Consider the following 27,698-nt stretch of genomic DNA (forward strand, 5'->3'; position numbering starts at 1 on the left):
TTTAGGTTAGCTGTCAACATGCTCCAATTAATCTACGTTTTAAAAAAGCACAACAATTGACGGTTTTCAATGCCTACCCAGCCCAGGATTTCATTTGAAAGTAAATTTTGACCACAAAAATTTGACTACAAAATTACACCAACTCAGTTTGTTGCTTTATTATTCATTTGTACCATGCCACAATATCACAGCAAGTTTTCTAATTATTTCGAAACAACTCCTTAGTCAACAATCTCATTTTTGACACACTTAAGCCTCAACTTGACACTCCTTCTCTGGATTCAGTTTGGTCATTTCCGCTTCAGTCGTCGAGGAATTCCAACTTTGCACCTTCCCAGACGCGTAGACCAGGTAAAAACCGGCACCGACCAGCTCCACTCCGATCAAAATCCAAAAGATGTACCTCCACTGTTGAAAACTTTGCTGCTCCTTCGTAATGAGGGAGAGAATTTTTGTGGACAAGTACCCAGCGAGGCTACCAAACGCCGCAGCCACGCCGAAAATTGTGCCGGCGAAGGCCGGCGCGATGTCCAGACAATTGGAATAGAACCCAGCTGGAAAGCAACCCATGAAGCCCAAGGACAACGTGAAGACCACAATGGAGACGGCGCAGTTGTAGCCCCAGAAGGACTGGATGAAGAAGAGCAAAGCGGGACCGAAGAGGGCCAGACTTGTGAAGATTTTTCGTATGGTCAGTAGAGTGAAGGTCTTGGATTTGTTCCAACGGTCTGCCAAGTAGCACGAAACGATTGCGGCCAGATAAGTTGCTGGAAAGGCGAAAAACAAGTGGTAAAATCTTCGTGGGTAAGTGACTTACCAGCGTAGGGAAAGCTTGACAGTAGCCCGTTGGTCTCGATTTTGAAATCCAGCACCTGCTTCATGTAGGACGGTAGTTCGCTTAAGATAAAAAACAGACTGAAGAGTAGACTAGTGTTGGACACGATGATGGCCCAAACTGGTTTAGATGTGAACAGTTTCCTCCACGGGATGTCATGTTTTGCGGAAGCGTCCACCTTGATCTGCCCCCCGAGAGCTTCTTTTTCTTCTTTGGATATTCTAGGGTGTTGTTCTGGCGAGTCGTAAATCAGATAGAACCAAGCCAACGCCCATATCAGTGCTACAGCACCAGTGAAGTAGAACGTGCTGGGCCAGCCCAGATGGGCGATTAGAAAACCGCACAAGGGTAGAGTCAGCGCGGTTCCTAGATAACCAGCGGCAGAGTGCGACATGAATTTCGACCTGTCTTGGGGTGGTATCCACTTGGCAACCATGGGAGGCAAAGAGGGGAAGAACACCCCCAAAGCCAACCCCAGAGCGGTTCTCACCACGATGGCGCCGTAGTAATGCAGGTTGCAAGCGAAAGGGGTGAGAATCGTCAAGATGCTGGCCAAGAGCATCGTCGAGCCCAAGACGATCTTGCTGCCGTAGATCTCTGAAAGGCGCCCTCCTGGGATTGTCATCAGGAGGTAGCCCCAAAAGAAGGAGCCGAGGATCTCGTTTTTCTCTTCTTCGTTCCAAGGGAAATGGGGATGAGAGTCTGGGGATGTGTTGGAGTTATTCTTGGCGATCATGTCGACGATCGCGATGGATATGTTCACTCTTAACATGTACTGGAACATGAAGCAGAGGATCACCATGATGGCCAAGATTCGGCTACAGCTTAGAAATTCTGGAAAATGAGATTTATTACAATCATACAATATTTTGAAAAAAAAATGTAATTTTTCAAAATTACTATCTGTTTCATTTACGAGTTGAGGTAAGAATGTTCCACGTTTCGTTTGTCAAAAGCTTCATCAGGGAAAAAGAAGTGTGACAACGATAAGGACTCAAGCGCAGTACGCGCGAAACAAAAATAATAGAATGAATCATATCTATTTCCTCTTATTTGTTGCGAAAACAATGATAAAAGTATATTGGGACAGAAATTTTCGTGGTTTCACTATTAATTGTTTGAGAAGTTCAATAAGAAAATCTTAACAGTGCCTTAAGGTTGTAGTTAGTTAACGCCACGCCACATGGGCACCAATATGTCCACGAACTGAATGCAAGACACTATTACAAAAGTGTAAACATAACGTATGACAATGCAAATATTTGCAAAACACGACAGCTCGGTTCGCTAGTCTGGTTTACTTAAACTTTACGTAATGTAGATAGAATTATAAAAACCTTGAGAAGAAGTAGAAAATTAAACAAAGTAATTTTATTTTTATTTTATATTTTGAATGATTTATCAACGATAATATATTTGTTCTCAGATGTGTATTTACATGTGTAAACATGTTCATTAAGATTTAATTTTACCTTAGTTTTTCAATTTATCAAAATCGGCGTGTTTTAATTGGCCTGCATGATAAACAGTGATAAAAGACGCTAATTGGCTAGAATGTTTGCAAAACAATTGAGAATACAGTTTTTAGAGAGGTAGATACGGTGCGTAAACTTTGTCCCGAATAGATTGTCAAGAAAAAATAAGTACTTCATTGAACCTAAGAAGCGTTGGGGTTTTGTTACACGATGAAGAAATTTCTGCAAGAAGAAACCTCTTTCGCGACCAGTCTGGTATCGAAAGGGAGTTTCCCTTGCATTCTTAGAATCTGTCATGATAAGAAAGTTCATTGCCGTACTTAACTTATCACAGATATTATCGTCAATATGTTACATCAGAATCTTCCTTATAAGAAAGAAAATTAAAATCTTCAAATGTCTTCTGAGACTTGACTTCACAGAACACCGAAGGATTCTGTGGTCATCACCACAATTCATTCAAATTGTTTGAAGTCACTTTTTCATTATAAAAATTAATCGTAAATTATGTGAAGAACAAAATGCTGCATTTTACCAAAAGTATCCAAACCACCATAAGTATTGATTTTTTTTAAAATTTTCTATTATTATTTTTACTAAAAATAGTACTTCCAGTGATAAGTTCTATTTATTTTATCATGTCCTGTTTTTATAAATCGCTACGTGGAAAATATTCCAGCAAATTAATAAGTCAATTTAAGACGATCAGATTCAGTGAGTTAATTTCTTGTAGGAATTTTTTTTTGACATTTTGAATTTAAGCAGTGTAACGAAATCTTACCTTTCTCTTGCGTCATGTTGAAACCCACACTTTGGATACTTTTTAACAGTTTCTGTGCAACAATTAGGAGGAGTAATCTCATTCGCTCACTCTAGTGCGACTGGCTTTATCGTAGTGTTTCAAAATAAATCAGGAACTTTGAAATCAATGGCTCAGATAAGAGTTATATTGCCCAGTTAAGGTAATAATAGACCTGGATAAGGAGAGATTTATTTCTGCTGGTCTGAAAGACTGGAAAAGCAAATGTTTGACAATTTTGGTCTGATTTTTACACTTTGTGATACACTGTGTTTAGTTTTTAGTGGTTTTATTTGCTTTTATGCGCGATATCTTATGTTATCTGTTACAGGTACACTACTAAGATTGGAGAATATTTTTGCTAAACAAAATGCGCCAGATTTCATCATTTCAAAGAGTACAATCTGAACAGAAATAAATAATTAATAGTTAGATATAAAAAAGCTATATTTATGATTAGGGATTATTTTACAATAACACAAAATAATAACGAAATCATTTTTTTCTGATAATAAATAAAAACAACAAGTGTTTACTGTAAGGTATGGTGTTATTATTATTTTATTGATAAATATATTTTGTTTGCGATTTTTTTCGCTTAAGTACATTACGGAATGCTTTTTATTTGAAAGTTTCCTGAAAGCTTTGTCAATTTGTAACTTTAGTAAATTTAAACAAATACAAAAATGAAGAAATTGGAGCTCAGGTAAATTAATTAAATGAAAAATTAGCTTCTGGGCGTTTAGAAGTACGGTGAAAAAAACATAAGACATCATGTACTCTTGGCAGAGATGCCGCAACTCTTTGACGTAATTTCGTCATGAGACAAAGAGCAGAACACTATTGGGAATCTTTCCTTCCTAATGAACTTGGTTTGAACAAAGTCAATGTGTTAAGTTTTGAATTAAACGGATTCAAAGAGAGAACCAGATAGACAAAAAATCTAAAAGAAAATTATTCTCACATCTTTGTCTCTGCCAACTAGCTTTATTATGTTTAATACTGTCATTCCGGACGAACTTTTGGCCTTTAATTACTAGTGAAGAACTAAAGTGGAACCGCTTTTTACTAAAAAATATTTTGGGTTGTACCTTTTATTTGCTGTTTCCGTTAGGGGAAAAACAAAAACAAACCTTCACAGTTTTTGAAACAGAAATGGATAAGATAAAAAGAGAAGATAAAGCTGCATGCAGGTAAGTCTTAAATACGTAACTGTAGTACGAAAATTGAAACGATCTAAAATTGAGAAATGCTGTAAGTGCAAAGGGCAACACAGATTAAACATCAGTGGATAAATATTCATGCTAATATAAACTAAAAAAATTGCTTCTAAAAATTATCTCGTGAAGAGGAACTTTCCCATTAAGAAAAAAATTCTGGGTGGCTTAATGTAGAATTAAATTAATACAATATTTAATTTAGGTTAACGAGGTCTAATAGAAACTAAAATCAATAGATAAGAATTTTGCTTGATGAGAGCAATTACTCTAATGGCACAAGATCTATTTCTGATCAATTTCTATCTCATTTACCCTTTCTTTAAAGCCACGACAACTTACAATTGTAAAAAAAGCAATAGATAAAGTGGTTCTCTGATGGTAAGTCTTTATGCAAAACCTCTCGTTTTCATATTTGCATTTGTTGTAATAAAATCCGTACCTCAGTTGTGACAGATTGGATGGATCGTGCAGCAATTATATTAGTGCTGTTGTTATTGTTGTTTAAATGATGCGTCATTTGACTGATTTACATCAATATTTTTGTTGATAGGAATTTCGTAATGTCCCGTTTAAACTATAAAATATACCGGGTTATCAAAAATTATCTTGGTCAAAGGTGGTTATGGATTTTCAAATAATTGTCAAAGCTTTGTGTCAAATCATTTTTTGAATGTCAAAATCAATTCTCGAGAGCACTTTGCAGTAATGCCGAAGGATTTTTATGCATGCCTTACAAATTGTGTTGGTGTGTTTTGCGAAACTGGCTATGTGACTCATGTCATAAAAAAGGAGCTGGTAGGCTTCTTACCGAAGAAATCGCACACGAAATAAGTTGAGACGGACGTTTTCCAATCCATGACCACCTTTGACCAACATAATTTCTGATATCCCGGTATTAATACAGAGTGAGCGAAACTCGATGTCTCAGCTGTATTAAAAGAAACGGAAAGACGATAGAAAAAATCTGAAAAGAGGTTCTTAAATGGGATTGAGTAAGGTCCATTTTAAACCAAATTTGCATATTTTTCCATATTTGGAAACTGAAGTAATTTTTTTTTGTAAAGAAAAAAATTTGCTATCTTTAAATCGAGACGATTGCGAATTTTTGATATTTACAAATTTGCTCATAATTTTTTAACGGAGAAAGATAGCAAATTTAGCTCTTTTAAAATACATATGCCAAAATATAGGTGTTTCTGGGAAAAAAAAATCGATGAATAGAGCTGAGATATCGAGTTTCGCTCACCCTCATCAATAGCTAAAAATTGACGGTTTTTTTTACATTATGTTCTTCTATTTCAATTCCAGTTATGGCAGAGTATAACAATTGGCATTGACAGTGATTTATTAGAGTGAAAGTAAAGCAAGTGTACAATTTACAAATTAAAAATTTTACAAAAATTAAAATAACTTTCTTCTTATCGGAAAAGGAAATATGTAACTTTTCTTCTTGCGAAATAAAAAATATTTCAGGGAAACTAGAACAATTTTCTCTGATCTGTCTTATAGACATATTCTTCCCCAGCTATTTCTAACGAAATAATTTAAACCCTTACAGAGCCATACTTTATAATGGAAATAAATCAATCCTACCAACATGAGCCTTTGAGGCTTCTCTACCACTTAACTTTCGGTTTGATTCGAATTCAAATATTCAGAATCGCTTTAGTTCTGGCATCTATTATTCACGGTTCTGTTAATCTACTTCAAATCGTCGACTTACTGGTGACCTTTGACAGCAATTCATTGATACAATATGGACCACATCTTATGATTTCTAGCAATGTGAGTGTAACTTACAATTATGTAATATCAAAATTGTTTAAATAATTTTTCAGGCTGTGTACGGTATCTGGGTCGCTTTCGTTGTAGAATGTACCGTTTCCAAAATATATCTTGACAGTTCTTTCGGAGTCGTTCGGAATTGGAACGACGTTGATCCGATATTAACTGCGAAAATATTGACCGAATCAAAAGTCGTAACAGTCTCTCAGTTATTCGTATTAATTAATTTATTGATCTTTTCTGTATCGTTTTGGCCGATTTTTATCACAGATGAGAATTTACTTTATGCAGTCAAAATATTTCGAGATCGTTTCGACACCTTCACCGCAAATTTCTTTTGCCTTTTGTATTATTCCACTTTTCCTCTACTGGGATACGTGGGATTTGTCAATGGGGGATTTGCGGTACACACGATTTCACACAACAAATATTCCGTTTATATTATTAACGATAACTTAAAAACGATGTCAAAAACTGTTCCTCTTGAGGAGTGTCCCTTGAGTTGTGAAAGCTATCAAAATGCAGTTTTCAATCAGTTGAAAGTTTGCATTCAACGGCATCAGGCTATCAAAGAGTATTTTTAATTATGTAGTTGTCATTGTAGCTTTAACTTTTAACTTTTCTAGAGCAATCAACAAAATGAATCGTGTGATGTATCCTCATCTGATTGTATTAATAGCTTCAGGAATGATGGTCACTGTCAGTGTCCTGTTTAAAATATTGAAGGTAACTTCTCTTAAAATCTCATCGTTACTTAAAATCTAACTGAAAATTTTAGAATCATTCACATGTCAACTATGTATTTGTTATTCTTAGTGCCAGCCTAAGTTCGATGGTACCGTTTCTGGCAATCAGTGTGGTGCAAAAATTTAAAGACGAGGTAATTTTTTTAAATGTAACTTCCTCTCATCTTCGATATTTTATTAGCAAGAAAAAATATCCGAAAACCTCTTCAATTGTCCGTGGACATGCTGGAATCTAAAAAATAAAATGATTATGTTGATTTTTATGACGAATCTTCAAAAACCGGCCATTATAGGACATCCTGATCTATTCGTTGCCGAGTACGCTTTTATTCCCAAGGTAACAATTTTGTGTACATTAAAGGTAAGCTACTTTTCTACTTTTCTTTTGTAGGTTTTCAAATTTACCTGGTCTGTTGCTGTTTTCTGTTATCAATCTTTTCACAGACAGACAAAATAAATGTCAATTTATATGAATTACATAAATTAATTGTCCTGTTAGTCATAAAATTGTACTTTGTTCTATTTTATAGTTGTATTACAAAATAATAGTGTTAAGTTTACTGTACCTAACTGTTTGATGTTCTACATATTTGAAGTGCGAGTTTTCCATTCAGGTAAACGAATATTGTATGATGTTTCCAATTGAAATTATTTTGGCTTACAATTAATTACGCTTTGGTTAGTTATCGTTGTAATGAATTCAATAATTATACAATCTTGCTACATAAACCGTGACAAAATTGATCATTTCGAAAATAATTGAAAATTTATTCTTCAACGAAGAAAAAAATGAGAAAAAAAAACTTTCGCTTGACTGATTATTGTCTGTTTACAGTGCATTTTTTTTAACTGTTGCCATAGGGAATTGCATGGTAAAACTTATACCCCCTGTTAACTTTTGTTCTGATCAAAATATTCAAACCATTTTTGGAACAAAGTTTGAAGATTTTTTAAACTATCGGATAGATTACAATTCAATATCCTAAACTGTCGAAAAAGTTGTGAAAAAAATATTTTCTAGCGCGCCGGAATAATAGTACGTCGAGCGGCCGCCAGAATAGCGTCCGTGTCGGCTCAACCGGCTCAACCAGCACCTGACCATCTCCAGTTTTGACTTTTGTCACTTTCATTTAAAAAATAGCGAGATCTCCTGGAGGCTATGATTAAATTAATTAGCTTTTGGAAGGCAGAACATATAAACATTTATTTATTAAAAAAAATAAAACGTTAACGCACAAATAACTCAACAAATTAACAGAAATTATTAAAAGACATGTTCAAAGTGTTTTCCTTCGACTGCTAGACAATGTCCCAAGCGATCTTGAAAGTTTCTTCGCGTGTTATTCTTGCCCTTAATTCCTCCACAGTTTCTGGTTGACCTCTTTGACCTCTTATGCGTTTTTTTAACTGTTGCTGTTGGGAATTGCATGGTAAAAATTATACCCTCTGTTAACTTATGATCCACTGCAGATTTGGTGCGAATTTTTATTTTTTTTTAATAAATCATTAATAAGACTATGTAATGCATACTTTTGAACAACGAACGACAAGCAGTTTTATTTTACTAATTTTACTCTTCAAAGTTGAAATTAATGAACGTAAACAATTTGACAAAACACGTAGTAGGCAATATGGGAACAAAAATTAGGTTTTATATTTTTATTTATTATTTATTTTAATCATAGCCTCGAGGAGATCTCGCTATTTATTTTTTAAATGAAAGTGACAAAAGTCAAAAGTGGAGATAGTCAGGTCTCAGGTGCTTGTTGAGCCGACAGGAACGCTATTCTGGCGGCCGCTCGACGTACTATTATTCCGGCGCTCTAGAAATATTTTTTTCCAACGTCAAGTCTGAAAATGACATTTCCATCACTCAATTTAGAGATGAAAGTAGGCGTTTGCATCACATGTGAGGAAAGTAAATCACTTCCCTCACTAGTGGGGAAAGTAAAAAAAAAAATTGATCCCCATTTAGGTACTTTCTTTAAAATAACGTTCATACATACATATAACGGGTGACTATTAAAATTTTCACTTGGAGTTGGCTTTGAACGAGTTTTTATTTTTTCTGTTACTTTAGACACACGCAAGAACGAACGACAAATGTCAGTCAGTACAATTGAAACATAACCAAATTAAGAGAAAAAAGATTTATTGAAATGTCAAACTTGTCAATGTCTAAGGTGCAACGGAAAACAAAGAATGATCCATAGCCAACCCTAAGTGAAAATTTTAATAGTCACCCGTTACATTTATAAGAATTCTTTATTAACAATTAGCACATACAAAGATACTTAACTTTTTTATCAGTATTGTAGAAATTAAATGTACAATTTTTTACACGAATTAAAACTCCAAATGTTCCTGATTTTTTTTTTACTAAATAACGTGTCGGTACAGAGCTTGACGTTGACGCCAAACTAGCACTTCTTACTACTTGTCTCCATCTCAGTAACGGATTGTATTCCTTTCCGTAGCGTGCTCGAGATTTTATAGGTAATAATTCCAAAGATACCTAGTTCGCTGCTTCTTTAATTTCTGTATTTGGTAAATTTACAACACTATCTTCTACTTCCATCACTATTTGTTTAGTAAATTCTGATTAATTTTCACGTTTTGGTAAAAACACGACTTGACATTCATTAATTAAATTTTATTGTTTACTGTGAGCATGGAAACGTGATTTTCAAATTTTACTTCTATGTTGATTTGTATAAAATAATAAATTGATAATACCTATGCAAGATAAACCGAAAGCTCTTGACGTTGGAAAAAATAGTATGTTATATACGTGAGGAAAGGTCCATTGCTAAACTTGAATGATTAGATCAACTCGCTATCGCTCGTGATCCAATTGTCATTCTCGTTTAACAATGCATCCCTTTCCTCACTTATATAACAATATACTATTTCACAACTTTTTCGACAGTTTAGGATATTGAATTGTAATCTATCCGATAGTTTAAAAAATCTTCCAACTTTGTTCCAAAAATGGTTTGAATATTTTGATCAGAACAAAAGTTAACAGGGGGTACAAGTTTTACCATGCAATTCCCTATGGCAACAGTTAAAAAAATGCACTGTATAGTAGATGTTAAAGCGTAATCGAATTTTATGATCTTGACATTATTTGCTTCATGTTAAAAATCAACAGTTCCATAGCAATAGTCAACACATTACTAAAAATAACAGCAACGAGTCTCTAGACTAGCACTATCGCTTCAACCAAAACGAAGAACGAAAGGAACGAGTTTCTCGGATTTTGTTTTCTGGGGTTGTTTTAACTTCAATGTCACGAGGACATCTGTCGTGGATCTACGTCACCAATTTTGTTCTTAAGACTAGTAATTAAGTTCTCATAATGATAATTGAATGGTAATTGTTTCTTTGATTTTGATGATAAAAAATGTTTTTGGTTCAACGTTTTATTTGTTGTTTGCGTCCGGGGAACAACAAAAATGGAGGTGTTACAGTTAATGAAGTAGAACTTTATAAGATAAAAAAAAATAAAACTGCAGGTGAGTCTTAAATATGTACTTAATTGTACCTATTCTGAGAATTGAAACGATCAAAAATTGACAAATCCTTTAGGTCATAAGGCAAACACAGATCGTTTTAATTTATAATAAAATAAAAATTCTCCTCTAAAAATTATCTCGTGAAGAGAAACTTTTCCATCAAGGAAAAATTCGGGGTGGCTCAATGTGGAATGGAATTGATATTTAATTTAGGCTAATGAGAACTTATAGAACCTAAAATCAATAGAAAATCATTTTGCTTGATGAGGGCAATTATTCTAATTTCTTTCTACTTATTCTATTTACCTTCTCTCTTTAAAGCCACGACAACTATAGACTGATTATTTTCCAAATCGTTCAGTTTTTCTTGTTCTTGTGAAAAAGCAGTAGATAACGTGTTTATCTGATGGTAAGTCTTTATCAGAACATATCGTTTTCATATTTGTGGTAGTTGTAATAAAATGTATACCTCAGTTATGATATGACAGATTGGATGGATCGTGCAGAAATTATTAGTGTTTTCACCACATATATTATACAGGATGTTTCTGAAATAAGTGCATTAATTTTACCTGGTAATAGAACTCATCAAAAGGAACAACTTTTCTCTCTGCCATTTTGGCGAAAAACTTTGCGTAATGGCTTAAAAAACTAGGAAAGATTTTCCTAAAACCGTTCATATCTCCAAAGCTAAGCTACCTAAAAACGTGAATCAACCAGATTCTTACGAAGTGGATTTTTTGCTATACGAGTAGATTTATTTGAATTTCGATTTCGGCGTTAAAACACGTTTTCTGGATGAAAATGGATGTTTTCTTCATATTAGCGCTGATCTCAATTAGCCATTGCAGTATTTAGTGGCGTAGGGCTATTTTAGTGAAAAATCTCTCCAATTTTTTTTTGGAATTAAACATCGTTTTTCGGCAAAATGGTAGATAGAAAAGTTGTTCCTTTTGACGAGTTCTATTACCAGTTAAAATTAATGCACCTATTTCAGAAACACCCTGTATATATGTTAAAGTTTAAGTGTCATATTGGTATAGTTAAAAATAATTTAAAAACATTCGGCTTTTTTCAATTAAAATCCTTGGGTCGTGCAAAAAATCGTATATGCACGTCGGGAGTGCATGATTGTTACCTTCGGTGTCGGAACCTCGGGCTACAAACTGCACCTGGGGTAAAAAAAATCAATTTGAAATAAATATGTATCATAAAAGGTTGAGCTGATCAGGCTTTTTTTACAAGGAAGTAAAGTAAAGTTGACATAAAAGGTTTAGTTGGCTATGCTGTTTTTCCCAAGGGAGAAAAAGAGTCACTTTATTGACACTGATTTATTAGAGTGAAAGTGAAACAAGTGTATAATTTAAGATTTTACAAAAATGTTAGAAAATTAAAATAACTTTTTCCTTATCACGAAATAAGAAATATTTGGACATATTAATATGAAATCTGTTTGACTGGATTTCTACATTGTTCAAAATTCTTCTCCAGCTATTTGCTACAAAATAATTTAGACCCTTACCTTACAGAGCCATATTTTATAATGGAATTAAAGAAGTCATACCACGATGATCCTTTGAGGCTTCTCTACTATTTAACTTTCGGTTTAATTCGAATTCAATTATTCAGAATCGTTTTAGTCCTGGCGTCTATTATTCACAGTTCTGTGAATCTACTTCAAATCGTCGACTTACTAGTAACCTTCGACAGCAATTCATTGATAAAATATGGACCACATCTTATGATTTCTAGCAATGTGAGTGTCACTAACAATTAATATCAAAATTGTTTCAATGATTTTTCAGGCTGTATATGGTATCTGGACCGCTTTCGTTATAGAACGTACCATTTCAAAAATATATCCTGACAGTTCTTTTGTTGTCGCTCGGAATTGGAACGACGTTGATCCAATATTAATTGCGAAAATATTCACCGAATCAAAAGTCGTAACAGTGTCTCAGTTATTCATATTAATTATTTTATTGATCTTTTCTATATTGTTTTGGCCGATTTTTACCACAAATGAGATTTTTTTTGCAGTCAAAACATTTCGAGATCATTTCCACACCTCTGTCGCAAATTTCTTTTGCCTTTTATATTATTCCACTTTTCTTCTACTCGGATATGCGGGATTTGTCAATGGCGGAATTATGGTACACATGATTTCACACAACAAATATTCTGTTTATATTATTAACGATAACTTAAAAACGATGTCAAAAAATGTTCCTCTTGATAACGAAGAGTGTCCCTTGAGTTGTGAAAACTATCAAAATGCAGTTTTCAATCAGTTGAAAGCTTGCATTCAACGGCATCAGGCTATCAAAGAGTATTTTTAATTAAGCAGTTTTCATTGAAGCTTTAACTCTTAACTTTTCTAGAACAATCAACAAAATGAATCGTGTGATGTATCCTCATCTGATTGTATTAATAGCCTCAGGAATGATGGTTACTGTCAGTGTCCTGTTCAAAATATTGAAGGTAACTTCTCTTAAAATCTCATCGTTACTTAAAATCTAACTGAAAATTTTAGAATGATTTACATGTCAACTATGTATTTGTTATTCTTGGTGCCAGCGTAAGTTCGATGGTACCGTTTCTGGCAGTCACTGTGGCGCAAAAATTTAAAGACGAGGTAATTTTTTTAAATGTAACTTCCTCTCACCTTCGATATTTTATTAGCAAGAGAAAATATCCGAAAACCTCTTCAATTGTCCGTGGACATGCTGGAATCTAAAAAATAAAATGATTATGTTGATTTTTATGACGAATCTTCAAAAACCGGCCATTATAGGACATCCTGATCTACTTGTTGGCGAGTACGCTTTTATTCCCAAGGTAACAATTTTGTGTAGATTAAAGAAAAGCTACTTTTCTTTTGTAGGTTTTCCAGTTTACCTGGTCTGTTGCTGTTTTCTGTTATCAATCTTTTCACAGGCAGACAAAGTAAATGTTGACATACACATTTCATATAAAATAGAAAATCTCATGTAGGTACTTAAGGAAAAGTTCTAATTCGTAGTCACAATAATTGTGTTAACTTTATGGAGTTATGTTATGCTCCAAAAAACAATAAAAAAATTTGAAACAATTGTACGAATTTTTAGGTAATAATTAAAAACGGAAATTGTAAAAAGTGCACAAATCATGTACGCACAATTTTTCTTTTTTGTACTCTCTACTAATTTTTCTCAGATTCAGTCTCTATGTAGCAGATTTTTTTCAAACAGTTTAGATTTTACCAAACCGGTACCATTGCCAGAATATACAGGTGTCCCAAAATTACCGCGTTTCCTTGAAGGTACGTCATTTAGGGATGTAGTAGAGTGCTTGAAAAATATTTTTTTTAAATCCTGAGTCTCCATTTAGGAAATATAAAAAAGGCAACGCTGTAACCTGAGAATTACCTCTACCTAGACTACGTCCACTGATAGAATGCATTTTTTTAAATATCCTTAGATAACAAAATCCCCAAACCATAACATTAAAATATTAAGAAAGTATCATAGATTGTGTTGGTAATATCTTGAAGCATTCGCGCCACTGATTCTCATTGGTTGTTATGAAACCCACGCAAAAAATAAATTATATGACATTTCAAATTTGAAATTGTCAGTTCTGTTAAGTGGTTTAAGCATTTAGATTTGCGATTTTTCATCTTTAGAGCTTTGTTTTGCGAGTTATTAGTTTTGATCGTGTTGCTGTTTTGATCTGTTCCGTTGCGATTTTTTGTTGATTTTTTTAAATTTGTGAAGTGAGTTCGTGCCTCGATAATCTAATTAAATTACAAACATCGAAAATGATACAGAGGTTATTTTTGTTCATGCATGAAATAGGAGTACGTATTTAATAATCTCTTGCTTGTGTTTAGCCATTTCCGAAAAAAGCTGGATATTTTAATTTCAGTAGGTAGCCAGCTTTTTCGGAAATTCGAAAATGTATTGTGGGTTGCATTTTTTATTCCGTCGGGCACATTATTACTCGTGAAATACCCTGTATTAATAAAACCTAATATATTACTCCTACTGTACTGAAGTTTTCTTTCGAATTTCCTAAGTGCAAACATGCAGAATAATAATAAAACATCTCGTGTAAACCTGCTCTTTCCATTTTTTAAAATTTCGCGCCGGATCTATTTGTTGTAGCGTAGAGTGGACATTTTTAGTAACATTTATGTCAAGCAATCTATGAGTGGACAGAGTTTAGAAATATGTAATAGTGTATTATTGAATACCTAGGCAACCACTTTGATGAGCTTGACAGGTAACACAACAACCAAACACTTCAACAAAAATTATTTTATTAAAATAAATTTTCAAAATTTTTCCCTTTTGCGTCTAAACATGCGTTGGCTCTTTTAACGATGTTGCCGTGCACGCGCTCAAGCATTTCAGGAGTCACCGTAGAAGTAGATATTTTTTAAACTATTTTTCACTACTCCATAACACTTTTAGATGACGCACCTTCAAGGAAAGGCGATACTTTTGGGACACCTATATACCGGTTCGGCAACAAAGTTTCTGGCCTTCACCTTGATAATTACTACAGATATTAATTTCAGATCAGAGGAACTGATCGATAACTATTTCTATTTCGTAAATTACTTTCGTCAATTGCGGTTGTAGTTTTATTAATAACTAAAGTCCATTCAAAAATCATAAATCCACCACCTGTTGCTTTAGGTTGGTAAAATTTAAAAAAACCCTAAGTAGTTATTTTTTCTTGCAATGTTTGTAACTATAAATTCAGTTGCTTGGAATTTCGTTCAAATTGTTTTATTATTGCTCAGTGTGATTCAGTTATTTATTAATTTTTATTATTTTTGCTTAAGCATGCCCAGAAAAACAAGACAATTAATAAATACCTAACCTCAAAATTACAATTATCACCAAATTTTAGACTAGACAGCGTTGTCGATAGTAATTATCGAGGAAAATGCGACGTTGGCGGTTTTTTGATTTTTGAATGGACTATACCGATATTAACTTGTTGACAGTAGATTATCTCAATTAACTCTAATTCGAGGATGTCCAAAAAAATGCACCAAAAAATACTTGTTAACGAGAGTTTCCTGAGGACCCCTTAAAAATATTTCTGTTTTGTAAATAATTGATATTTGATAGATCGCAGTACTGAAGCCGCCCTGCAAGAAGTTGAAGTCCTTTCATTGACATTGAAGTGTCATATGAGTCAATTTGTCGCTCAACTTATTGAGACTAATCTGTCAGTCAAGAATTCTGCGATTGCTATTCTTGTCGTATTTTCCCAGGAACTGCATCATCGACAGTCAACACGTCAAATGCTTCAGATGCCACTGATAATCCACAAAACAATAATTTTGACATCATCAGTACTCTAAAATAGATATTATAAGACAACAAGCAGTACGATTAAGGTTCCACTTGAAAAACAAACGATCAGTCTCTTCATCAAAGTTTGATTAACATAAATATGAATTCTTTTTCTTTTTTTCTACTGTTGAAAGCAGAGAAGACGAATCTTTTCACTGGTGGTAATGGTGGTATTTTTTTACAGTTCTACAGACCACATCACGTGAACAAACCAGAGGTATAACTATACAATAAAGAACACAATAAATAACAAAGGATTGGTCTGTGCAGATGACCATCTTGCTTTAGATACCCATAAAAAGTTATTGCCAAAAATTTTGGAATATAATTTTGGGTGTATCGCTTTCTCCTGGCTAGCACATCTTCGCCAATAGGAAATTAACTTTTTCTGTATGATACTTCTGATGTTGACGATGCTCTTTCCAAAATTCAAAATATTTGATTCGTAGAATACTTAATCTTTTTTGTTGCAGTTTAATTTACACAAGTACAAGATTAAAAAAAAACTTGTAAACATTATCTCATAACACAAATATTATTGTGAAAGAATTCTGAGAGGTACTTGCAATTTTTCATTGGAATCAATCAAAATCCAATCAATCAAAGTGATGCGTTTCGGAATTTCTTAAATTTTTCACTATCTGTTTACTTTTTGAGATCTTCTCAGAAACCTCACCATCGTATTTCAGAGATTGAACGTAAATAGCTTCAGACGCCACTGATAATCCCGAAACAATGATGTCGACGTTACAAGTACTTTCAAAACAGATACAAAAAGACAACTCACGAAAAGTATGACGATCGATCTGTCGATAAGAAGCATCACAAGTCCGATCATTATATAAGTGGACTTCTTTCCCCAAGCTCTGGAAGAATCTTGGTGACATCTTCGAGATGCAGAACCAAATCAGCGCTGCTACAGTTGCGACTTTCGTCTTTTTCGCCGCTGCGAGTAAGTCAGAAGAAATAGTTTGGGTGTTGGTGGACTGATCGATCCTTCTAGTTGCCCAATGGACTCCGGATCCCTTTTGCCCGTACCCGTCCAACGAGGTAACGCGATACCCCTACTACGGGAACTGCTCCGTCTTCTGGGAGTGCTACAATGGGGTGAAATACCCCATGGAATGTAGCCCAGGTCTCGAATTCAATGCAGCGATACAAGACTGCGAGGACCCATCGCTGGCCAACTGCGACCCATGTGAGTACCACTCGTTCTTCTTCCAGTGTTAAACATTGGTTTCAGATGCTTCGACCACCTCGAACTCCAATCATACCACGACGCCTGGACGTAAGTGTTTGCATCGCAATTTTGACAAAGATTAAGTGTGGGTTGCAGCAACGACTGGACCAGAACCCGACTGTCCCCATTCCGATGACTTGATTTATTTCCCTTATTATGGTGATTGTACCAAGTACTGGGAGTGTTTCGCGGGGAACAGTTATCTGTACAGTTGCCCTGATGGTCTGTGGTGGCATCAAGAAATCAGCCAATGCGACTATCCTGGGTCCTACTGCAACAATTCTTGGACCACTGTGACAGGTACTTGGTACAAGTTGTCAAACCACTGATTGGTAATCTAAAACTGTTCCAGAAACTTCTTCGACTGAATGGACTACTGTTTCATCCACCACTTCTGGTAGGTTCACGAGATTTCCTTGACGCCTCTTAGTACTTTCCTTTTAGGAAACGATCCACGATGCAGCGAAGGTGGTACTTCCTACTGGCCGGACGCTGAAGACTGCCACAAATATGTCGAGTGTGTCAACGGTGTCTCTAATGAGGTCACTTGTCCTGCAAATTTGTATTTTTCCGACAGAGTAAAGCAATGCGTGAGGGCTGACGAGTCAGAGTGTTGTGAAACCAACGCCTGTGACCCTTCCAGAGAATTTCTTATGTGAAGGTTTATACTGTTAATAATAAAAAAATATTATGAATCTACAATAGTTTGATACAGTGACAGTTCTTATTATTCTTCCACTTTATGTCATCCCAGTTATTGTATCGTCCCTTGAATCTTGTCAAGTAGTTGCACACAAGATTTGATCAAGTGATTTTGGACAAATACGTAAAGACTGGACAGAAAACTCCTACTTTAAAAATACAAGGAAAGAAAACTTGCTGATTACGGAATTGCTGTCTTAATTTAGAAACGCAGAGCACGTGAAAGCCACCCACAAATTCAAATTTCAAGTTTAAATTAAATTTATCAGGAGGGTGTAAAAGAATCAAGATATTAAAAGTGTAACAAAATTGTTTATTTTAGCTTCATTACAAAGAAGACGTAAATAACAATATAAGTGTGCTGCGGTGCTTAATTATTATTTTTAAGTTTTAAATTGGAACTGCAGTAAAAGAACATATATTTTTTTTGTGATCCGCTTGAAGATAAAATAGTATATCGTAAATTATTCAGAGTAAGTATCTCTTTTTGTGCTTCGCGCAGTCGACCTCAACTTCGTCTCGGTCTTCCATTTCTAGGCTTAGCACAAAAAGACTTACTTCCACTCTTAATGATATAATCTACTACTATTATTTATTGGCATTAGTTTATTTGCTAAAATTAAACTTTTATTGCAACCCTTATGTCAACAATTTTTACGAAGTAAATGTGAAAATAAAAGTTCCGAAATAAGTACTAACGTTGTGTAAGTGCTAAGAGAGTACATACAGTGTGTCCAAAAAGTCTGGAAACACCCGAATAAAATAGAAACGAATGATTTTTCGAGAAAAACGCAAAAACAGGTGAACTAGTATTTTCAAAAAGCTAGCTGTTTGCTGTTTTTGATGACCTTGAAAGAATTATGATGTCAACAGAGGTTTTTTTTAAATGGCAACGTCGCATTTTTACTACCGTTTTTAATAGATCTTTTAGTTGTCTACCCGACGGTCAAAAAATTTTCAATTTACATAAGAAATTTTCTGAAAAACCTAATTGGTTATTAGAAAATAAAGAAAACTTTAATTTTGAAAGGCAACAAATGTTCAAAATGTTGTCCTTGAACATCTTGACAATATCCTAAACGATAATAAAATTCGTTTTGGACGTTTTCTATTATTTCAGCAATTTTTTTTTATACAGGGTGTTTTCGAAGTTGAGGCGTTCCTCGTAACACTAGATACTCTTAAGAATTTTAGCCTAAATCTTCTTAGTAAAATGTTTGTATTAACGGAGATAATTGATTGTATATTTTTATTGTTTTCTAAAATTTTGAATCCGGTCCTGTCTATTTTTCATTTTACTAAGGAACAACGTATACTATCACATGTTAAAAGGAACACCTCAACTTCGAAAACACCTGTATAACATAATAACTTTCTCAAGGTCATCGAAAAGACCGAACAGACACTATCACTTTCATTTGGGTGTTTCCAGACTTTTTGGAGACACTGTATAAGTTTCTTTTGAGAAATATGGTTCTATAATATTTCTTGCTCCTAAATTGCACTTTTTCTCTTGTGAAGATTTATATTGTTTTTTGGTGTTTAATTCCTATTGTGAAATCACATATAAAAAAATTAAGTTGTCGTTTAAAAATTAGTTTAGTGTCACATTATGAAATACTGATATCATCGTGTAGATTGCCCTACAAATCTATTAAAAAAAATTACAATGTTTTAAATTGTCTTCCATCCTCACTCACAGACATTCCTAACGCATAGTTGACGGCAACATTTTCAGTAAATTTAATTTTGATCGGTGCCACACTGTTACTCAACATAATCAGAAAAGTCTTTCTGTTTCTTTTATTCCAAGTGTACCACTTTGGAATCATGAACGTTGACAACATTTTATCAGACTTAAACAAATCATTTTAGACAACATAATTTTAAATCATGTTGAATCGTTACTTCAGTTTCTATGGATTGCCCAGCAATTATCAAAATGGAGAAATTAACAGTCGCGTAGCTCAAGAAAAGAAGAGTGGGCCACACCAAGTCCTGAAAATTTTCTGCAACCTAATATATTTTATTAAAAACGAAGCAAGATCTAAATTCTTTGTAAATCATTCTACCTTATAGATGGATAATGCAATACTGAAACCAATAAGACAACCACCTAAACTGAAAGGTACAATTAAATGGCTCACGGATCCCGACATTCTGCTCCTCCATCTGCGATAAATTTACAGTGGGTGCTTGTTTATAAAAATTTAAAATAAATTCAAATGTCACGAGAATTACCGCAAAAATTCCAAATGTCTCCTCGTCAACATTTTTAATCTAAACGAGACCTCCTTTTGGTAGTCTTCATCACGAATCAACATATAGTCACTCCCTTCGAAATCACTGGTAAGTTCTTCGACGTACTTGTTAAACATATACGTTTGAAATTTGACGTGGTGGATTATGTAGATCAACTGATAAGAGATTGTTGTTGTGGTGAAACTTGCCAAACCAAAAGATAATTTGTAAATGATTAAAAGAAATTTGCTTCGGCGAAGCAGAATACGCAAAAATGAGCAACAAAAAGAAAAATCTGTATTGTCGATGTTTGGCAAAATAACACTACTGATCCAAAGCAACAACAATATCGTGTTTAACAAAACGAATAGATTTATCACGATCGACTCTTTTACTATTTTTGATTTGATTTTTTTACCAGCTGTTCCAGAATCCCACAATTCAACATTTTCCATTACGTTTTCGATCCTACCATTTTCGAATAAAAGTGTGAATATGCAAAGCATGCTCTACAACAGATTTTCTTATTATCAATGTGTAGAGCTAGTTTAACACTATTTACATAACACGCTTTGAAGAAAAAAGGACCATTATCGATGAACTGTTGTTTGTTCGGCGCCGATATAAATAAATACGTTTGGATTAATATTATAAGTTTGAAGAGACAAAATGTGAATTTCAAAAATGTTTTGACTATTTTGAAATGATAAATTTTATCACCCAAAATACGAACCGTCCGCAACGAGTCATCTGGAATGAATGAATGGTGATTTGCCAATAGTTTTATCAACCAACTTACGACTGAGTGAGATTTGATGTCGATAATCCATAGTTGATGGCACTCGACTCACAACTAACACTTCGATTATATTTAGAAATGGAGAATTTAAAACAAATCATCTTTTAATGTGTTCTAATGAGCTTCCTTAAATATTCATTGATTGCCGTTTAACTTCCACTGGATCACTGAAACCAAGTCTGGGGTCACATTTTTGTTCTTGTTCTTGTAGAGCTACGAGTCAGAGACCAAGCATCAAATATTAAAAAGATAATTAATTTGACTGTCAACTTTGTAGTGCAACTGTAATTTATTAAGCTGTGCATGAAATTTAATCACGGGTGTGAGTTGGAGCAATTTCTAAAATATCTATTGATTGGTATTTGATAATCTTTAACTTACTAATTTTGAGATCCCATGAAATATTTATTTTAATTAATCATGAAAATGGATCCTTCTCTTTCCTTAAACAGATTTTGAAGTATTTAAGACAAAATATATCAAATTACATCGAAACAAAACATTTTCATTCAAGTCGAGTTGTATATTGTTAGTGAAAAAGAAGAAGAACCAATAAGTTCTGGAACTTTCCTGCAACCTAATTTCAAAAAACCAAATCAAGAGTGCTACCTCATCTTTTGTTTTATCGAAACGTGTGTCTGATATTAATCAGACACTTTTATATACTTGTTGTACACACTCGTTTTGTTGGTTGCCTACCCCTCAAAAATCTATTATTAACTGCCTTTATTAATTTTTTGTAATTCATGAATAATGGATTTAAAAGAAAGTTACCTATTATTAATTATTATTTATTATTGATTAAGGAAAAAGAGCACACAGTTACATAAAATTCCTTCTTAAGGCACGTAATCTTTGGTTACAAAATTTTAAAAAGAATTATTTTTCACAATTCTTTGTTTTGCTGTTTTCTGTAAGAAAAATGCAAAAGTTATTCTCTAATTTTTGGTTAATTGAGAACTTGCTCGTATCTTTTCTAGTAGTGTTTAAAACATTTAAATTACTCCAAGGTCAAAAATTAAGTTTTCACAAAAACTGCTCCATTGTGGTCCAGACAGAGTCAAAGTCGCCTCTTCATATTTTTAAAAACATTTATTTTAAGACATTGATAAACTTATGGATAACCACTGTAGTCCAATTTTTACCTTTTTGAGGTGACGTCACGATTTGCTTCCTCGCTTTCTCTCTATTGAAACGACAGAAACAAAAAACAAACGGTACGTCCATTTATTTTGTGGTTATTTTATGCTCCTGTCAATTTGACAACTTTCAATTTCTTTTATTTATTACATTGATTGCAAACATAACCTTTCGAAGCAATTGTCAACAAATTTTGAAACTTAATAGTTATTTTTGATCAATACAAATTTGTTTCTGATCCAAGCACAAACATACGTGAAGTTACTAAATAATGACGTCACCGCAAAAGGGTAAAAATTGAACTCTACCCATCAGGTTCGGATATCTGGCTTGAAATTCTTCAATGAAAGGGGTTACAAAGTGGTAATCTTGTAGTTTACGTCGCCCAAACTGTGCATCGCTTCGCGCACCATGCTAAATGTGTACAGCGTTGCCAGACTTATTTATTTGTATCGAATAAGAGAAAATTCATAATTAAGATCACGTGACGGTCATTTTAATTATTTAGTTATACCAAACAGTTGTACCAAACACAAACTAAAGCAGAGAAACATATCAATTAATAAACGTATTGGAATCGTACAGTCACATACATCAACATTAACATCTGGCAACAATGCAGAGCATTTCTCCATCTATGGGGCTGCGCGTGTGAGATGCACATTGCACAGTTGGGCGACGTAAACTACAAACTACAAGATTACCCTTACAACTTATTCTGGATAATTATTGCTTACAATTGCAATAAACGCCTGTAAACTTTGCCGAAATTGATGACTTGTTTTCTAGGTTAAGTCACAGGGTTAACAACAAATCCTTGATTTGAAATGTGACATTTGATAACTTTGTATACATTATAAAAGGGGAAATCATAGAAACTTTCAATTCACAACAAATTATCTGAAATCAATAAACCTAAATTTATGAGTAGTATTGTCAAATAAATTAAGATTGATTGGAATTGGATGTCGATAATCCCTGCCCATTTTGCTACCTACTAATTCACTACTAATTTATTGAAAACAATGTTTCCTTTCATAGTTTGAGAATAAAATATAAACTCTCTTTAAATGCGTTCTAGTGACCTTCTTTAATTACCCATTCAGATTCATTGCCTCAACTTCTATCAAATGGCTGAAACTACAGGTTTGAAATCATATTGATTCAAATGGCCTCCTTTACTTTTATGTTCATTTTATTTTCTTCTACAAATTTTGTACAAGTCAATCAGTAAGAAAACGCTTCTCAGTTGGTGAGCGCGTTTCTTCTGAAGTGTTATTCTAACAAAAGAAAAAAAATCTACATTTGCAACAATTATATAAATATTCAAATAGGAGCAACTTGGTTTGGCGCTAAATGAAATAATGATAAACTATCGGCACCAGAATATCTTAAAAGGTTAATTTTGAATTTCTGTTATTATCTTTTGTACCTAATTCGTTCTTTCAGATGATCCCTTAAAAATACTTCGAGTATTGGGTTCAGATTTCTATCAATTAAATTGGGTGAAAATCCTGTTGGCAATCACTTTTGTTATATATTTATTGTTATACATCGTACAAATCTTCTATTTCATTTTCATTTTCAATATAGACGAGATCATACCTTATGGACCCCACTTTATGATGTTGACATATGTAACCCACCAAACAATCACATCTTCATCTTTTCATCCAATCAGTTTGTAGCCTATGCTTGGAATTTTTACTCTTCTCGTGAAAAATCGAATGATCAACGACATATCGAGTCAAACCACACAATGGGATATATCTTGCGCCGGTGAGAAGATCAGATCCAAAATCATCAAAGAGTCGAGATTCATCAACATCGTTACCATAGTCAACGTGTCCTTCTCTGTGGTGGCAATGCTTTCCTTCATCTATCCGAATCCCAATGACTACTTCGTGCTTTTCACTCATCGCATCTTGTGGGACTGGTTTCCGGAGCACCATCTCTTCGTGGAAGTTGTTTTCAGACCAACATATTGTGTGATATTTGTAGTCACGACCGCACATGCTTTCCAAGTCGTGTACTGCACGCAACGTGGAAGATTTCAGCTCTATCTGTTAAACAAATACATCGACGAAATAAGCGAATACGACGGGATAGAAGAAAATCTGATGTACGACGAGTGCTACCAAGAAGAGATCAGTTTTAGGTTGAAATTTTGTATCAGCAGACAAAACGAGAGAAATCGGTGAGCATATTGTCATCTTCATTATTGATTCTATAACAAAGCAAATTCTTATTTGCAGAGCGAGAAATAATGGTTTGGCAGTAATGGTTAATTGGATAACTCCCTTTGTTTTGACAGGAATTACTTTTGGAATAGGACTTTTCACTGCGTTCATGCTCGCCCAAGTACGTGAAAATAATTTAATTAAACTGTCCCAGTTGAAAATAGATTCGTTCTCATTCTTGTTAAATTCCGATTTAGTTCTGTTCTACCACTTCGAAATATATACAGGGTTATTCACGAGAGGGGTACTTCTGAATTTTTATTTTGCCGCAACCAACAATACCAACGGCAGTAACTACTAAATCAAATGTGTTATTTCTTTTACATTAGAAATCAAAGTAAGTTGGATAGATTTGTCAGAAATGTCATGTCCTCCATAAATGAGGAGCATGTGGGTCCTTTCGTCGTTATTGTAAAAACAAAATTTTCGAATTGACAAAGATGTTTTGCTTTAACGTCAAAAAGACAGGACTAAGAGCCATCGTGGATTCAGTTATAATTATTTTCAAAATTTGAAATCAAGATATTGTTGCAATGTGTATAATGGGTTGCGGCAAAAAGAAATTTAGAAATAACGCTGTAACATTCCAGTTTGCCAACGGATATAACGGTCTTCTACGTGCTGGTTCTATAGGAATGGTTAGTTTGCTGAGTTTCACTATTTTCACTGTGTCGGGCCAAGCCTTCCAATCGGAGGTAAGATTAGTCAAAATATTGGAGACAGATTGATAAACAATCATTTTAGTCCGAGCAAACTTTTGAAGCGTTAACCAGACAAAAGTGGTACAACTGGAACCAGAAGAATAAAAAAATGTTGCTGTTGGCCTTGTGCAACAGTAGAGAACAGTTCAAGATTAAATTCTCGGAGAAATTTGTTATTAATTATGACGCCGGAGTCGCTGTTGGTTTATTTTCTTAATACTCATTATTCATTAACAATTAAATCGCAAAAACTTTTTTACAGATCTGCAAAGCAGTCTACTCGGCAGTTTCAGTATTTGCATCTATAACGAATTAGATTTCCACTTCAATTAATAACGGGGAACGAAGAATATTATTGTTCTCCAGTTGTCTTAAGTTGTTAATGTCATCAATAACACTTACAAACACTTCTAGTGAATAGTTTTGTCACGTTTCACAGTTTATAAAAGCTTGAAAGAAATGGCCACAAATAAATGTCACGAACCAAAACATTTCTCTTTATTTATTTATTTCCCTCTACTAAACAATTTTCTTTTCTTTCATCTTATTTCTCATTGATTATGTCCTCTTTCTCCACATTGTGCCTCCACCGCGTCCATCACAACAGATTCTACATACTTTTTGCTTAATCGATATCTCTTAGCAACGCTGCCGTCAAAGCTGCCAGAAAATGGCGAAGAAAGCGCAAGCTATTCAACTACAAGCCGAAGTTAACAACGACGAAGATTGGGAGAAACTCCTTCAGCGAGATGGCCTCTTAGGTAAATCTAACAAGTGATTTTGTCTTCACTCTTAACATCCTCCGATTCAGTTGTTGACGTCTTTTCGGAATGGTGTGGTCCTTGCTCTGGAATGACCGCAACTTTGAAAAAATTAAAACTCGAGATTGGAGGAGACGTCCTTCACCTCGCCATAGTAGGTACAATTCGTTTCACTACGTCCACGCCATTTGTTGGTTATTTTAGGCAAAGTCTGACAAAATCACAGCTCTTGAACGGTTCCGGAACAAGAGCGAGCCCACTTGGATGTTTGTAGTGGTAGAGTGATCTCTTGACAAAAATATTTTCTTCAATTGGTAGGTTTCAGAACGGCAAAATGGTGAACTTCATGTTTGGAGCCAACGCTCCGAAGTTAACTCGTCTCATAACAGAAGAACTAAGAAAAGAAGTAGAAGCCAGACAAGGGCGACGGGAACGAGTCCAGAACGAAATAAACGAGTTGGCTGACGAGGAAAAAGAGAGAATGGAGATTGTTGAACAACAACAACAGGCGGCTAGAGAAAAAGAAAGAGCGAAGGCTGCGAAAGAACTGTACGAGAGGAGGACCGCAGAGTGTCACAATATTTTGGAGACTTTGCAACACCTGGGGATTATTCTGATTTTTCCCCATGCAAGACCTGCGTACCAAGAAGCTTTCGGAGATCTTCTCGGAGAGGCTGGACTGACAATAAGTCAAACTGATAAGGTAAGTGTAGTTTATTTTGTTTGTGGAGTTGACTCAAGCGCAAACAAGTTTGACTTGACTGAGGAACTTCTCGATGAACTGTTCTTCTTCGGCGACAATCCATTCGACGACGAAGCTATGGAGGAGCTCTTGAACAACACGAGTGTTTTCCTTTTGATAAAACCGATACCAGCAAGAGATGTGACAGAACCTACAGACGATTTAATCAATGAAATAGTTTACGGTCCGAGTAAGAAAGCACCAGGAAGTCCAGACAGTGTTGCGAGGCATTTGGCTAAAGTACACCCCCAAACTGAAGAAGAACCCCACGAGAAACTACCAGACAGGATTGCAATTTGGGCACCAGAAAACGAGTTGATCAAAGCGACTGGTCTGCGACTCTTCTTCACCAAGTACACCGAGCACTACCTGATACCAGAACCCGAGCCGATTCCTCCTCACTACGCTGTAGTCTTCGACGCGATACGAAGAAGCGAAATCGCAGACGTGATAGAAAAGTACCCGGAACAAGTCCTGCGGTACGGTTTCTTCACGAGTGAAGTACCAGAAGAAGCTCAGCTGGTGGCAAAATCAATCAAGAAATATGAACGATCGAGTGAAAGAGCACCGTAAGTCGCGCGCAAATCCCACCTTTAGCGAAGTAAAAGTTTGCTCCAGCAACCAGAAGATGGTGATTCAGCTGTCGAAGAGAAAGAGCGAATGCGTCCTGGCTTTCGCTCAATTGAAGCCGTTCTACATCAGTTCCAACGCCAAAGAAGGAGAACGAGAATGCAAGATGTTCTTTCCTGACGATTACGACGAGCCTCCGGAAGAAGAGGAGGAAGAAGTGAAACCTCCTGTGCCGGCAACGCCGAGTACAGTGGCAGAACAAGAGTTTGAAGGCGAGGAGGCAGAAGGTGAGGCTGAGGAGGGAGCAGAAGCTGCGCCGGAAGATATGACGAGTCAGGTTCCCGGTGAAGAAGCAAGTCAAGTTGTACCACCTGAGACGGAGAGTCAAGTGGTGCCTCCGGAAACTGAGAGTCAAGTTGTTCCTGGTGAAACTGGAGAATCGCCTCCTGAAGCTCCAGTTCCTGCTGAAGGTGGCGGCGCTGAGGAAGTTCCGGCTGAGGGTGTCCCAGAAGGCGCCCCACCAGCTGAAGAAGCACCACCTGAAAGTCCTCCAGTTGTGGAGCAACAAGAGGAAGGACCGGCGGAACAAAGCGAGAGTCCAGACACTTCAGACTTGTCCCCCAAAACTGAGACAACAACTGACGTTACCGACACCACAGAAGAAGAAAGTCCCGCTTGAATAAGTTAAATTTGTTGTTCCAATTTTTATTAGATTGTTATTAAACTCTTTGTTTATATTTTGGTGTTGTTTGTCGTGCAGCAGGTGCAAATAAGTGACACCGCGTGGGAAGAAATTCTCTACTTTGTTGAAGAATCCATCGAGGACCTCAAGA

At 35.1% G+C, this 27,698-nt stretch overlaps 3 protein-coding genes and 2 long non-coding RNA genes across 6 annotated transcripts; 3 read left to right on the forward strand and 2 right to left on the reverse strand.

The window, feature by feature from the left end:
• Positions 1-143: 143 nt before the first annotated feature.
• Positions 144-3,410, reverse strand: LOC138131916 (sialin-like). The gene is made up of 3 exons (XM_069049181.1): positions 3,092-3,410; positions 818-1,669; positions 144-767 (listed from the first exon to the last, which is right to left on the reverse strand). Exons 1-3 carry the CDS (start codon positions 3,171-3,173, stop codon positions 250-252), a joined length of 1,452 nt encoding a protein of 483 aa, XP_068905282.1. The 5' UTR covers positions 3,174-3,410; the 3' UTR covers positions 144-249.
• A 2,022-nt stretch (positions 3,411-5,432) lies between these two features.
• On the forward strand, positions 5,433-7,686 carry LOC138131928 (uncharacterized). Of its 2 annotated transcripts, XR_011159949.1 has the most exons (6): positions 5,433-6,114; positions 6,168-6,688; positions 6,741-6,840; positions 6,893-6,994; positions 7,042-7,197; positions 7,252-7,686. It is a non-coding gene; the product is annotated as an uncharacterized lncRNA (long non-coding RNA). The 2 variants fall into 2 exon arrangements; XR_011159948.1 differs by having other exon boundaries at positions 5,437-6,688.
• Positions 7,687-16,492: 8,806 nt separating this feature from the next.
• Positions 16,493-17,671, forward strand: LOC138131045 (peritrophin-1-like). Its single transcript, XM_069047801.1, has 6 exons — positions 16,493-16,681; positions 16,733-16,927; positions 16,973-17,017; positions 17,066-17,269; positions 17,322-17,366; positions 17,414-17,671. The coding sequence occupies exons 1-6, from the start codon at positions 16,624-16,626 to the stop codon at positions 17,626-17,628; spliced, it is 762 nt and encodes a 253-aa protein (XP_068903902.1). The 5' UTR covers positions 16,493-16,623; the 3' UTR covers positions 17,629-17,671.
• Positions 17,672-17,963: 292 nt separating this feature from the next.
• Positions 17,964-20,892, reverse strand: LOC138131046 (uncharacterized). The gene is made up of 7 exons (XR_011159700.1): positions 20,712-20,892; positions 20,475-20,662; positions 19,913-20,421; positions 19,744-19,843; positions 19,580-19,687; positions 19,372-19,527; positions 17,964-19,322 (listed from the first exon to the last, which is right to left on the reverse strand). It is a non-coding gene; the product is annotated as an uncharacterized lncRNA (long non-coding RNA).
• Positions 20,893-23,582: 2,690 nt separating this feature from the next.
• LOC138130414 (thioredoxin domain-containing protein 3 homolog) lies at positions 23,583-27,602 on the forward strand. The gene is made up of 10 exons (XM_069046858.1): positions 23,583-24,048; positions 24,107-24,212; positions 24,682-24,786; positions 24,836-24,991; positions 25,055-25,553; positions 25,604-25,707; positions 25,758-25,829; positions 25,879-26,256; positions 26,305-26,864; positions 26,914-27,602. The coding sequence occupies exons 5-10, from the start codon at positions 25,463-25,465 to the stop codon at positions 27,542-27,544; spliced, it is 1,836 nt and encodes a 611-aa protein (XP_068902959.1). The 5' UTR covers positions 23,583-24,048; positions 24,107-24,212; positions 24,682-24,786; positions 24,836-24,991; positions 25,055-25,462; the 3' UTR covers positions 27,545-27,602.
• The last annotated feature ends 96 nt before the right edge of the window (positions 27,603-27,698 follow it).

This window comes from Tenebrio molitor, chromosome 5, assembly GCF_963966145.1.
Source record: "Tenebrio molitor chromosome 5, icTenMoli1.1, whole genome shotgun sequence".
Taxonomy (NCBI): Eukaryota; Metazoa; Arthropoda; class Insecta; order Coleoptera; family Tenebrionidae; genus Tenebrio; species Tenebrio molitor.

Bases quoted from the DNA above. Each gene is read 5' to 3' on its own strand.
- LOC138131916 (XM_069049181.1), bottom strand. From the start codon at position 3,173: ATGAGATTACTCCTCCTAATTGTTGCACAGAAACTGTTAAAAAGTATC. The intron at 1,670-3,091 runs GTAAGATTTCGT...CTCATTTTCCAG, and splicing joins CAACATGACGCAAGAGAAAG to AATTTCTAAGCTGTAGCCGA. The intron at 768-817 runs GTAAGTCACTTA...TCGCCTTTCCAG, and splicing joins GTCAAGCTTTCCCTACGCTG to CAACTTATCTGGCCGCAATC.
- LOC138130414 (XM_069046858.1), top strand. From the start codon at position 25,463: ATGGCGAAGAAAGCGCAAGCTATTCAACTACAAGCCGAAGTTAACAAC. The intron at 25,708-25,757 runs GTAGGTACAATT...TGGTTATTTTAG, and splicing joins ACGTCCTTCACCTCGCCATA to GCAAAGTCTGACAAAATCAC. The intron at 26,257-26,304 runs GTAAGTGTAGTT...AGCGCAAACAAG, and splicing joins CAATAAGTCAAACTGATAAG to TTTGACTTGACTGAGGAACT.
- LOC138131045 (XM_069047801.1), top strand. From the start codon at position 16,624: ATGCAGAACCAAATCAGCGCTGCTACAGTTGCGACTTTCGTCTTTTTC. The intron at 16,928-16,972 runs GTGAGTACCACT...CATTGGTTTCAG, and splicing joins GCTGGCCAACTGCGACCCAT to ATGCTTCGACCACCTCGAAC. The intron at 17,270-17,321 runs GTACTTGGTACA...AAACTGTTCCAG, and splicing joins TTCTTGGACCACTGTGACAG to AAACTTCTTCGACTGAATGG.